General features: G+C 38.0%; 1 protein-coding gene across 2 annotated transcripts in view; it reads right to left on the bottom strand.

The window, feature by feature from the left end:
• OPHN1 (oligophrenin 1) overlaps window positions 1–14,071 on the bottom strand; it is a 366,891-nt gene that overhangs the window by 165,681 nt on the left and 187,139 nt on the right. For both annotated transcript variants that reach the window (XM_025373107.1, XM_025373108.1), the window contains exons 6-7: window positions 12,851–12,952; window positions 707–817 (exon numbers count right to left, since the gene is read on the bottom strand). In XM_025373107.1, the coding sequence (XP_025228892.1) occupies window positions 707–817; window positions 12,851–12,952 (213 nt within the window). The remainder of the gene's footprint in view (window positions 1–706; window positions 818–12,850; window positions 12,953–14,071) is intronic.

Raw genomic sequence — 14,071 nt, 5'->3', positions numbered from 1 at the left:
TGGAGACCAGCCTGGGTAACATGGTGAAACCTTATCTCTACAAAAACATACAAAAAATTAGCCCGGTATGGTGGCACGCATCTGTAGTTCCAGCTACTCAGGAGGCTGAGGTGCGAGGATCACTTGAGTCCAGGAGACAGAGGTTGTAGTGACCCAAGATAGCACCACTGCACTCCAGCTTGCGTGATAGTGAGACCCTGTCTCAAACAAATATACAGAAATGGAAAAATCTACACAAAACAGAAGTAAATGGAATGAAAAAAACGTGAAATGGAAAAAACTACACAAGACAGAAGTAAAAGTAGTAGAATAAGAAGTCATTGACTGCAAGGGACATGAGTCCCTAGCACAGTACCTGGTATATGAGAGAGACTTTTAGAAGCTTCTGAAAGTATGAGAAGAAGGAAGGGAAGGAAACAAAGTAATAGGAAGAGTGGTAGAGAAATTCTGGAAGGGAGGGGGAAGGAGAGAGGAAAAAAAGGAAAGAGAAAGAAAATAGCCACAGAAAAAGAGAGAAAAGGGTTAGGGGGAAAGAGAGAAATATATATACTAAAGAACAAGAAAAACATAAGTTAGACTATGTTCTAGACTTTTCCAATGATTATCTTTCACGTTCTTTGAGATTCTGTTTTTATGATCAAAGTTTGTACATTTACCTGGCATTTGATAAATATTTTTAGACCATTCATCAACAGAGAAAACTTACAGGCTCCACAATATTGAACTTCTTGGACTCCTGAACTTCCTGGATTTGATAAACATAGTCAAGAGAGGACTCGAAAAAATTGTGCCTCTCCTTGTCCACCTGTAGGTCTGCCTATAGAAGAAGGAAAACAAACATTACATATTGGGATATTCATGAAAGTCAGTGCTTAAGGACTGAACAGAATGCTAGAGCTAGATGAGCATTTAGCCACCAACTAGTGATGTTACCCTTTATTTTTGAGATAGAGAACCTAAAGCCAAGAGATTAAAAAGTGACTGATCCAGGATTCCAATTTCTGGTCCAACACATAAAAAGCTTGAAGTCATTATACCCATCCTGACAAAAAGAAAAAAGCTGAACAAGTGTAAAATCCACACATTTTCTTATATCCAACAGAGAACTGAAGTCAGAGGAAAATCTACTGCCTCAAAAACTACAGAGACATGAATACAAAGAATAAGAAATTAACAAGGGCAGAATCCCAAGAACAGAAGCATGCTACTATGGCCAATACTGAGAGGATTACAACAGAAAGAACTGCAAGTCTCAAGTCCTATTTAATAAGAAATGAGAAAATCTGAGCACAAAAACAATGATGCCAGAGAAAATTTTAGAGTCAGACAATGACAGCTACAGCAAACTAAGCACAGCCTAACTCCTAGTCAGATCAACACAAAATCTCATATTAAAGACCTGTTTCGCTCAGTTCCTTTCATCTGAACATCATCGCTGGCTTTCAACAATGAATTACAAGGCATATTAAAAGGCAATAAACACAGTCTGAAGAGAAAAAGAAGCATCAGAATCAAATGTAGGTAAGGCAAACATTGTAGAAATATAAGACTGTAGGCCAAGTGCGGTAGCTCACACCTGTAATCCCAGCATTTTGGGAGGCCGAGGTGGGTAGATCACCTGAGGTCAGGAGTTCGAGACCAGCTTGGCCAACATGGAGAAACACTATCACTACTAAAAATACAAAAAACTATCCAAGTGTGGTGGTGCACTCCTGTAGTTCCAGCTACTCTGGAAGCTGAGGCACGAGACTCACTTGAACCTGGGAGGTGAAGACTGCAGTGAGCTGAGATAATGCCACTGCACTCCAGCCTCGGTGACAGAGCAAGACTCCATCTTAGAAACAAACAAAAAAGAAATATAAAACTAAATTTAAAATAATTATAATTAATATAAGGGCTCTAATATAAAAAGCGGACAGCACATAAGAACAGATGGGTAATAGCAGCGGGCAGATGAAAACTGCAAGAAAGAATACACAGGAAAGACTAGAAATCAAAAACACTGTAGCAGAAATGAAGACTACTTTTAAAGGGTTCACCAGTAGATTGAACAAGACTGAGGAAAGAACCAGTAAGCTTAAATACGTGTCAACAAAAATGTGGGAAACTGAAATGCAAAGAGAAAAAAAAAAAGAAAAACATTGAGTAGAATATTCAGGAACTGATGAACAATTACAAAAGATGTTAATATATGCATATTCAGAGTATCAATAGGAGAAGAAAAAGAGACAGAAACAGAAGAAATACTTCAAGCAATAATGACTGAGAATTTTCCAAAATAAAAGACAGATATCAAACCCCACATCCAGAAAGCTCAGGATAAATACCAATAAATACAATAATATAATAAATACTAATAATTACCAATCAGGATAAATACCAAACAATCTCCATGTACATATATGATATTCAAAGCTGCAGAAAATAAAACACAAGAGAAAATCTTGAAAGAAGCTAGAGAGAAAAACAACTTACTATATAGGGGGGCAAGGATAAAGAGTTATATCAGACTTCTCTTAAGAAACCATGCAGAGAGAAGAGAGTGCCATAAAATATTTGAAGGTGTTGAAAGAAAAAAAGTTAACTACTTAGAAATGTGTATTCCGTGAAATTATCCTTCAAAAGTGATGGTAAAATAAAGACTTCCTCAAACAAACAAAAAGTAAAGCACTTTGTCACCACTAAACTTGTCTTGCAAGAAAGGTTAAAAGATCTCCAATAGAAGAAAAATTATATGTCGGAAATACAGACCTAAAAAGAAAGAAAAAAGAGCACCAGAAAATAAATAAATGAAGATTAAATATTTTATTTTTCAAATTATTAATGGATCTAACAGATAAGAATTTGTCTATAATAATAATTGCAATGATACATTTGGTCATTATATCTTACAAATAAGTAAAAAGAATGATAGTACCATTATAAGGGACGAAAGGGAGACATTGGAAATAGTCTGTCAATCCTGTATAACCCATAACTAGTTTACTGGAATATGAAAAGTGGACATAAACTAACCACAAATGCATATTGCAAGCTCTAAGGCAACCACTAAAACATGAAAAAGAGGAAGTATAATTGATATGGTAAGAGAAGACAGAAAATAAAATCATATAAAAGTTCTCTTAAAAAAGAGAAGGCAAAAGAAGACTGAAAGACAAAAATAAAAACAAAAATAATAAGTAGAAGATAGTAAACAATATAGTAGATACTATTACACCATTATCTATGACCATTTTAAACATCAATGATCTAAAAAATTAAAAGATAGACTGTCATAGTGTGCAAAAATTAACAGCCAACTATGTTATTTAAAAGATATCATTTTAAATAAGTACATACAATGTTAGACCTGAAACCATAAAACTTCTAGAATAAAACCTAGAAAAATGCTTCTAGGAATTGGCCTAATAAAAAAAAAAATTACTAAGACACCTAAAGCAAATGCAACAGAAACAAAAGTAAATAAATGAGACTTAATTAAACTAAAATCTTTCTGCACAACAAGAGAAATAATCAACAGACTAAATAGGCAACCTGCAGAATAGGATAAAATATTCACAAACTATACAGCTGACAAAGGACTAGTGTCCAGAATCTACAAGAAACTCCAACAAATCAGCAAGAAAAAAAAAAAAAAACATTTAAAAGTGGGCAAACGACATGAACAGACATTTTTCAAAAGATATACAAATGGCCAATAAATATGAAAAAATGCTCAACATCACTAATCATCAGGAAAATGGAAATTAAAACCGCAATGAGATACCACCTTACTCCACTCAGAAAGGCCATTATTAAAAAGTCAAAAAACAAAAGATGCAGATGTAGTGAAAAGGGAATGCTTATTCACTTTGAGTGGGAATAAAATTCATACAGTCTCTATGGAAAACAGTATGGAAATCTCTCAAATAACTGAAAGTAGAACTACTATTTGATCCCAAATCCCACTACTGAGTATCTACCTAAAGGAAAAAAGAAGTCATTACATCAAAAAAGACACCTGCACTCCTAGGTTTATATTGGCACAATTCACAATTGTGAAGATAGGAAATCAATCTAAGTGTCCAACAACTGATTAGTGGATAAAGAAAATATAGTAGGTATATATGTGTGCACACACACACAATGGAATACTACTCAGCCATGAAAAAGAACAAAATATGTCTTTTACAGAAACTGGAAGTGGAGGCCATTATTCCAAGTAAACTAACTCAGGAATGGATAACCAAATACCTCATATGCCCATTTATGAGTGGGAGGTAAGCTCTGAGTATGCAGAGGCATGCAGAGTGGTACAATGGACATTGGAGACTCAGAAGAGGGGTAGTTAGAGGGGGCTGAAAAATTACCTACTATTGGGTATTCGGGCACACTAAAAGCCCAGGCTTCACCACTATACAATTCATTCATGTAACCAAAAAACACTTATACTCCTAAACCTACTAAAATAAAAATTAAAATGTAAAGGAAACAAAGACAGATTAAAAGTAAAGGTATAAAGAAAGATATATCATGCTAACATTAATCAAAAGAATGCTGGAGTAGCCAAATTAATTTCATAAAAAGCACACTTCAGAACAAAGAAAACTACCAAGGAAAAATATTATGATATCAAATCATAATGTAATAATAAAGAGGGCAAGAGTCTAAGAAGACATAACAATTCTTAATGTGAATGTGCCTAACAACAGAGCATCAAAATACATGAGGTAAAAACTGACAGAATTACAAGGAGAAAGAGACACACCTACTATTGGAGTTGGAGACTTCAATACTCCTCTAATAGTAATGGACAGATCCAGCTAGCAGAAAATCAGCATGGACATTGTTGACCTGAACAGCATGATCGATCCACTGAATCTAATTGGCATCTTTGTAACACTTGATACAACAGCAGAATATGCTTTCATCTCAAAGTCACACAGAACAATCACCAAGATAGACCATATTCTGGGACATAAAATACACCTGAAGAAATCTAAAAGAACAGAAATCTTATGAAATATATAATTAGACCACAATTAAATTATACCAGAAATCAATTTTTAAAAGCTGAAAATGCCCCAAATAATTACATTTATAAATAAAACCTGAGTCAAAGACTCAAAAGAAAAGTAAGGTTGGGCATCATGGCAAACACCTGTAATCTTAGCACTTTAGGGGGGAAAGGCAGGAAGATCACTTGAAGCCTGGAGTTTGAAACTAACCTGGGCAACATGGCAAGACCTCAATTCTACAAAAAATAAATAAAATAAAATACGAAATGTTAAGACATTTTGAATTAAATAAAAATGAAAACACAATTTAATATTTGTGGGCAACGAAAGCAGTGCTTAGAGAAATATTTATAGAATGAAATGCATATATTAGAACAGAAGAATGATCTATTATTAATAATCTATGCTTCCTTCTTAGGAAATTAGAAATAGAAGAATAAATCACATCCAAAGTAAACAGACAATAAGAAAAAATAAACATTAAAGAAGATATCGATGGGAGGTTCCAAGATGGCCGAATAGGAACATCTCCAGTCTACAGCTTCTAGCGTGAATGACACAGAAGATGGGTGATTTCTGCATTTCTAACTGAGGGACTGGGTTCATCTCACTGGAGCTTGTTGGAGAGTGGGTGCAGCCCATGGAGTGTGAGCTGAAGCAGGGCAGGGCATTGCCTCACCCTGGAAGAGCAAAGGGGTTAGGGAATTCCCTTTCCCAGCCAAGGGAAGCCACGACAGACGGTACTTGGAAAATTGGGACACTCCCACCATAATACTGCTCTTTTCCAATGGTCTTAGCAAACTGCACACCAGGAGATTATATCCCATTCCTGGCTCAGAGGGTTCCATGCCCACGGAGCCTCGCTCACTGCTAGGACAGCAGTCTGAGATCAAACTGCAAGACAGCAGCGAGGCTGGGGGAGGGTCGTCCACCATTACTGAGGCTTGAGTAGGTAAACAAAGCAGCCGGGAAGCTCGAACTGGATGGAGCCCACTGCAGCTCAAGGAGGCCTGCCTGCCTCTGTAGACTCCACCTTTGGGGGCAGGGCATAGCTGAACAAAAAGCAGCAGAAACTTCTGCAGACTTAAATGTCCCTGTCTGACAGCTTTCAAGAGAGTAGTGGTTCTCCCAGCATGGAGTTTGAGATCTGAGAACAGACAGACTGCCTCCTCAAGTGGGTCCTTGACCCCCAAGTAGCCTAACTAGGAGACACCTCACAGTAGGGGCCGACTGATACCTCATACAGCTGGGTGCTCCTCTGAGACGAAGCTTCCAGAGGAAGGATCAGGCAGCAACATTTGCTGTTCTGCAATGTTTGCTCTTCTGCAGCCTCTGCTGGTGATACCTAGGCAAACAGCGTCTGCAGTGGACCTCCAGCAAACTCCAACAGACCTGCAGCTGAGGGTCCTGTTAGAAGGAAAACTAACAAACAGAAAGGACATCCACACCAAAATCTCATCTGTATGTCACCATCATCAAAGACCAAAGGGAGATAAAAACACAAAGATGGGGAGAAACCAGAGCAGCAAAGCTGAAAATTCTAAAAATCAGATCACCTCTTCTCCTCCAAAGGAAAACAGTTCCTTGCCAGCAATGGAAAAACGCTGGACGGAGAATGACTTCGACGAGTTGAGAGAAGAAGGCTTCAGACGATCGGTAATAACAAACTTCTCCAAGCTAAAGGGGGATGTTTGAACCCGTTGCAAAGAAGCTAAAAACCTTGAAGAAAGATTAGATGAACGGCTAACTAGAATAAACAGCATAGAGAAGACCTTAAATGACCTGATGGAACTGAAAACCATGGTACGAGAATTACATGACACATGCACAAGCTTCAGTAGCTGATTCAATTAAGTGGAAGAAAGGGTATCAGTGATTGAAGATCAAATGAATGAAATGAAGTGAGAAGAGAAGTTTAGAGAAAAAAGAGTAAAAAGAAACCAACAAAGCTTCCAAGAAATATGGGACTACACGAAAAGACCAAATCTATGTCTGATTGGTGTACCTGAAAGTGAGAGGGAGAATGGAACCAAGCTGGAAAACACTCTGCAGGATACTGTCCAGAAGAACTTCCCCAACCTAGGAAGGCAGGTCAACATTCAAATTCAGGAAATACAGAGAATGCCACAAAGATACTCCTTGAGAAGAGCACCTCCAAGACACATAATTGTCAGATTCACCAAAGTTGAAATGAAGGAAAAAATGTTAAGAGCAGCCAGAGAGAAAGGTCGAGTTACCCACAAAGGGAAGCTCATCAGACTAACAGCAGATCTCTTGGCAGAGACTCTACAAGTCAAAAGAGAGTAGAGGCCAATATTCAACATTCTTAAAGAAAAGAATTTTCAATCTAGAATTTCATATCCAGCCAAACTAAGCTTCATAAGTGAAGGAGAAATAAAATTTTTCACAGGCAAGCAAATGCTGAGAGACTCTGTCACCATCAGGCCTGCCTTACAAGAACTCCTGAAGGAAGCACTAAACGTGGAAAGGAACAACTGGTACCAGTCACTGCAAAAACATGCCAAATCATAAAGACCATCGATGCTAGGAAGAAATTGCATCAACTAATGAGCAAAATAACCAGATAACATCATAACGACAGGGTCAAATTCACACATAACAATATTAACCCTAAATGTAAATGGGCTAAAAGCTCCAATTAGAAGACACAGACTGGCAAATTGGATAGAGTCAAGACCCATACTGAAAATGGCCATACTGCTCAAGGTAATTTATAGATTCAATGTCATCCCCATTAAGCTACCAATGACTTTCTTCACAGAATTGGGAAAAACTACTTTAAAGTTCATACAGAACCAGAAAAGAACCTGCATTGCCAAGACAATCCTAAGCCAAAAGAACAAAGTTGGAGGCATCATGCTACCTGACTTCAGACTATACTACAAGGGTACAGTAACCAAAACAGCATGGTACTGGTACCAAAACAGAAAGATAGACCAATGGAACAGAACAGAGACCTCAGAAATAATACCACACATCTACAACCATCTGATCTTTGACAAACCTGACAAAAACAAGAAATGGGGAAAGGATTCCCTATTTAATAAATGGTGCTGGGAAAACTGGCTAGCCATATGGAGAAAGCTGAAACTGGATCCCTTCCTTACACCTTATACAAAAATTAATGCAAGATGGACTAAAGACTTAAATGTTAGACCTAAAACCATAAAAACCCTAGAAGAAAACCTAGACAATACCACTCAGGACATAGGCACGGGCAAGGACTTCATGACTAAAACACCAAAAGCAATGGCAACAAAAGCCAAAATTGACAAATGGGATCTAATTAAACTAAAGAGCTTCTGCACAGCAAAAGATACTATCATCAGAGTGAACAGGCCACCTACAGAATGGGAGAAAATTTTTGCAATCTACCCATCTGACAAAGGGCTAATATCCAGAATCTACAAAGAACTTAAACACATTTACAAGAAAAAATCAAACAACCCCATCAAAAAGTGGGCAAAGGATATGAACAAACACTTCTCGAAAGAAGACATTTATGCAGCCAACAGACACATAAAAAAATGCTCATCATCACTGGCTATCAGAGAAATGCAAATCAAAACCACAATGAGATACCATCTCACACCAGTTAGAATGGCGATCATTAAAACGTCACGAAACAACAGGTGCTGGAGAGGATGTGGAGAAACAGGAACACTTTTACACTGTTGGTGGAACTATAAACTAGTTCAACCATTGTGGAAGACAGTGTGACGATTCCTCAAGGATCTAGAACTAGAAATACCATTTGACCTAGCCATCCCATTACTGGGTATATACCCAGAGAATTATAAATCATGCTGCTATAAAGACACATGCATACGTATGTTTATTGTGGCACTATTCACAATAGCAAAGACTTGGAACCAACCCAAATTTCCATCAATGATAGACTGGATGAAGAAAATGTGGCACATATATACCATGGAATACCATGCAGCCAGAAAAAAAGGATGAGTTCATGTCCTTTTTAGGGACATGGATGAAGCAGGAAACCATCATTCTCAGCAAACTATCACAAGGACAGAAAACCAAACACCACATGCTCTCAGTCATAGGTGAGAATTGAACAATGAGAACTCTTGGACACCGGAGCCTGACATAGGGTGGGGGAAGGGGGGTGGGATAGCATTAGGAGATATACCTAATGTAAATGATGAGTTAATGGGTGCAGCACACCAACATGGCACATGTATACATATGTAACAAACCTGCACGTTGTGCACATGTACCCTAGAACTTAAAGTATAATAATAAAAAAAAAAGAAGATGATATCAATGAAATGAACAACAGGAAATCAACAAAACCAAAAAGCTGGTTCTTTGAAAAAAATCAATAAAATTGTTACTATTTTAGCCACATTAAATAAGTAAGAAAGAGTAAATACACAAACAACTAGCATCAGAAATAAAAGAAGGAAAAAAATGAGATCCTGTCATTTGCAGCAACATAAATGGAACTGAAAGTTATTTGTTAAGTCAAATAAGCCAGGTGTAAAAAGACAAGATCTTTAAGAGCAGAAGTACGAAACACTAATGAAAAAAATCAAAGGTCAAAATAAATGGAAAGATATTCCATGTACATATTAGGTTGGTGCAAAAGTAATTGTGATTTCTGCCATTACTTTTAATGGTACAACACAGAATAGTGACAAGGATGTGGAGCAACAGGAGCTATCATTCATTGTTGGTGGAAATAAAAACTGCTACAGCCAATTTGGAAGACAGTTTGGCAGTTTCTTACAACACTAGATAAAATCTTACCATATGATAGCAGTTGTATTCTTTGGTATTTACTCATCAAAATGTATATCCCTAAAAGCCTGCACACAATTATTTATCACAGCTTTAACAATTGCCAAAATTCAGAAGAAACCAAGAAGTCCTTCAATAGGCAAATGGATAAACTAACCGTGGTACAACCAGACAATGGCATATTATTCAGCCCTAAAAAGAAGTGAGTTATCAAGTCAAGAAAAGATATGGAGAAACCTTAAATGCATATTGCTAACTGAAAGAAGCCAATCAAAAAAAGGTTACAAACCATATGATTCCAACTATATGACATTTTGGAAAAGGCAAAAGCATAGAGTCCATAAAAAGATCAGTGGTGTCAGGTAGAGGTAGAAGGAGGGAGGGACAAAGTCCAGGGATTTTTAAGGCAGTGAAACTGTCCTGTACGATATGGTAATGCTGGATATATATTATCATATGTTTGTCAAAACCCATAGAATGTTTAATACATTGGCTCCTCAATTCTAACAAATGTATCACATGAATGCAAGATGATCCTAAAGGGGAAAATGAGAAACTGTGTGACGAGTAAGGGCATATAGAACTCTGTACTTACTATTTAATTTTCTGTAAACCTAAAACTTCTCTAAAGATGAAATCTAAATTTTTTGAAAGTGAGTAACTCAAGGTTCCCCTGCTCATTTTTTACTGAATAAGTAATAAAAGGACATCTACATTATAGCACCAAACACCTAGAACACTCCAGAAGCTGTCCTAGCAAAGTCTCCAATAGTTTGGATTGTGTCCAGGGTCCAGAAGACCACCCCAAGTTTAATAATTCTTTAATAAATCTTTTTTGAGCAGGACTCAAAGGACTCACCAGAGTAGTACTTACAGCTAAGATTTATTTCAGTGAAAGCATACACAGCCGAATGAGCAAAGAGAAAAGGTGTCTGGGGCAAAATGCAGAGGAAGCTAGGTACAAGCTTTCAAAAGATCTCTCATTGTGGTGTCACCCAAGACACATTTAATTCTTCCTTCAACAAGTTATAACAACAGAGAGAAAATGTTGTCAGTCAGGGAAGCTCATAAGAGAATGAGTAGCCTAGGGTTTTATTGGGGGGCTAGTTACACAGGCACACTCTGCCCAGGACAACCAAAATTCAAGACTACCAGAAGAAAAAGATGTTCAACATAAGCCACATTGTTTGCACAGCCAGGCTTGGCACAGTCAGCCATTCTTACCCATTAAGGGAAACTTCTAAATCAATGTTGGTAGCTGTTTAACAGTGAAGTTCCCAGATGCCATCCAAGGGCTAATTTTGTAAACAGGTCTTTGTAAGCATAGCAGTCTCAGGCCTGTTGACTGTTTTCTGCACAGAAACCGTGACACAGAATAGATAGAAAAGGAAAAAAACAAAAGTGGGCAAAAGGAAAATGATAGAAGATCCCAGACTTAATTCTAGTTTATGGAAGGAAAGTAGTCCTTCTTTGCAATACTAACTCCATCCACAACTAAAGTTTTTGGGTTTTTGTTTTTTTTTTGAGACAGAGTTTCGTTCTTGTCACCCAGGCTGGAGTGCAATGGCGTGATCTCGGCTCACTGCAACCTCCGCCTCCCGGGTTCAAGCGATTCTCCTGCCTCAGCCTCCCAAGTAATTGAGATTACAGACATGCACCACTACTCCCAGCTAATTTTGTAATTTTAGTAGAGCTGGGGTTTCGCCATGTTGGCCAGGCTGGTTGCAAACTCCTGACCTCAAGTGATCCACATGCCTTGGCTTCCCAAAATGCTGGGATTACAGGCATGAGCCACTGCACACAGCCACACTGAGACTCTTGACCTATTACCTTCAAGCACCTCAGATGATGTGATGGATATCTATGAAACCAGTTATCAGGAGGTGAGCTCCAGCTCTGTCACAATCTGTGTGACCACAGACAAGATGACAGTTCCTGCCTATGATATTATTCCATCCGATATCTCTTTTCATATTTGAATCTTTAAAATCTCCATTATTACTGAATCTTTCATTGAACATATAGACCCCTTCTTCCATTAGAAAAATTCTCAATCCGTATATTCTTTCTTTTCCTTTCGTGGTGCCTCTCTTATGGCTCTGACACTTTCCCCTAGATCATTTCCTAGATCAATAGTTTCCTAAACTGGTTATCCTGCTTATAGTCTCTCCCTGATCTAATTCACCCTACAACCTATGCCAGTTTGAGATTCCTAAAATAGAATTCTACTTATGTCCCTTCCATCCTTTGGGCCATTGGTCTCTGTTTGAAAGGTCCATTCCTCCATTTTCACCTGTCAAACACTTTACCTATTTTTTAATGACCACATCAAATTAGAAGGGCAACATTCTTCCACAAAGGAAATCCCCCACATCCAAACATAAGTCTTCTATTCTCATTTCATACTTCCAACAAAAGCACCATATATACACATTAAAGTGTGTAAAAAATTCTATTAGTATAAGAGTAATGTGTTTTCTTATTTAGTAGCCCAACAGTAAGATGCAGAAGGGCAGGAACCATGTCTTATTGTTTCTGTAGTCATGTTGCATCCTGTACAGTTCCTGAGTTCCTGGCATGTGGTAGGGTCTCACTGAATGGCAGCTTATTTTAACTGAAGCCACTGCAAGTCCCAGGTAAGCAGTAGTCCCACAACAGGACACTCCCTAACCCCCCACCAAAAAAAAAAAAAAAAAGGTTATAGAATATCTCAGGGAAAAAAAGTAGAAGATCTGTTCCTGATCTCTACCAAATACAACACTAGTTTAACTTTATCCTCACATGGATTTTGGACTTGCAATTGAAAGGGACTCTTGACTCCTCTTCTTACAGATAATGGAATGAGGCAAAGAGAGAAGTATTCTATCCAAGGTCACACCCTGAGTTAGTGGAAGAGCTGGCTTAGTACTCAGGGCTTCTGAGTCTCAGGCCACAGTTTTGACTACAAGTGCTACTATCACATGAGGTTCCCTGCTAAGACAAGGTATGGGAAAAGCCTTGCAGTACAAAATTCACACTGTTTCTAAGGCATAGCTAGCAATGAAAGGCAGGGGCAGGCTTTGTGAACATACCTCTTGTAACTGAGATTCTTTCTTTTTTGAAGACAGGTGTAAGTGCCGATCCAGTAAAGAATAAAACCTCTCACCATCCTTTTCAAATTTCTTTTTCCGCTCCTAAAGGTGGGAAAGAAGGGCAAAGATTAAATGTCTGTAGTTGTAACTCTGTCTGCTTAGAAAGGAGAATGAAGGAGATAGTGTCAGCTTTCAGGTGGTCAATCCCTCTAGTTCCTGGGAAGGAAAAAAAAAAGCAACAGAGAATTAGCTTTGCATCGGTCTCAGCAGTTTCAACTTCCGGAAATATAACCCCAAACCATTCTGCCTGCAGAAATGGCAGTCCCTATTTTTACAGCTGAAAGCTATGGAAGCTGCTCCTCAAAGAATGATACCTTAAAAGGGCCTGTGCGGTAGATATCTTTTCTTCCCTCCAATATTTTTCACATACATTAACCACTCATTCAAATTTTCTTACAAAGGAAGAAGACATAATACAAAAGTGAGGTAAATATATGTCATGAAAAGGTTAATCTACAATGCACTTAGACAGCTAATAATAAGTAAAACATTTTCAAAGAAATAGGAACCTGGGATTATCTCTTTTTAATGAATTAGTTGGTATTATTTAAGCACTTCACTCCAAAAAGCTGATATTAAAAACAGAGACAAAAAAATCCTGGAAAGTTTAACTAGAAAGCAAGGGTTGCAAAGATTTGTGGCAGATGAAGGACTCAGCCTTTACTCTTCTCGAGTATTAAATTTAATTAAGTTCTCTGCTGCTCAGCACAACTGGAAGAAACACAGCATCTAAAGTAGCACTAACAATGTTCCTTTGTCACAGACTAATGCTGACACTCTACCATTCTCTTAGCACCATGCTGGAAAATCAATGTAAATGGCTTGTGCTGTCTCATGGGAAATTCAAAATCACTGAGCACCTGCAATGTGCCAGGTAGTAGAAGAGGCACAGCAGGGGACCACAAATAAAAGAAAAAAAAATTCACCCATGGTTTATTGCTACAAGCAATCTGTTGCTGGGCAGGAAGCTAGGACAGAGCTGAGTGACCTGTGACATATAAGAAATGTGCTTTTGGCCAGGTGCAGTGGCTCACTCCTGTAATGCCAGCACTTTGGGAGGCCGAGGTGGGCGGATCACCTGAGGTCAGGAGTTTGAGACCAGCCTAGCCAACATGGTGAAATCCCATCTCTATTAAAAATACAAAAAAAAAAAAAAAAAAA

This window comes from Theropithecus gelada, chromosome X (assembly GCF_003255815.1).
Source record: "Theropithecus gelada isolate Dixy chromosome X, Tgel_1.0, whole genome shotgun sequence".
Lineage (NCBI taxonomy): Eukaryota > Metazoa > Chordata > Mammalia > Primates > Cercopithecidae > Theropithecus > Theropithecus gelada.
This window is presented reverse-complemented; position numbering and strand designations above follow the sequence as displayed.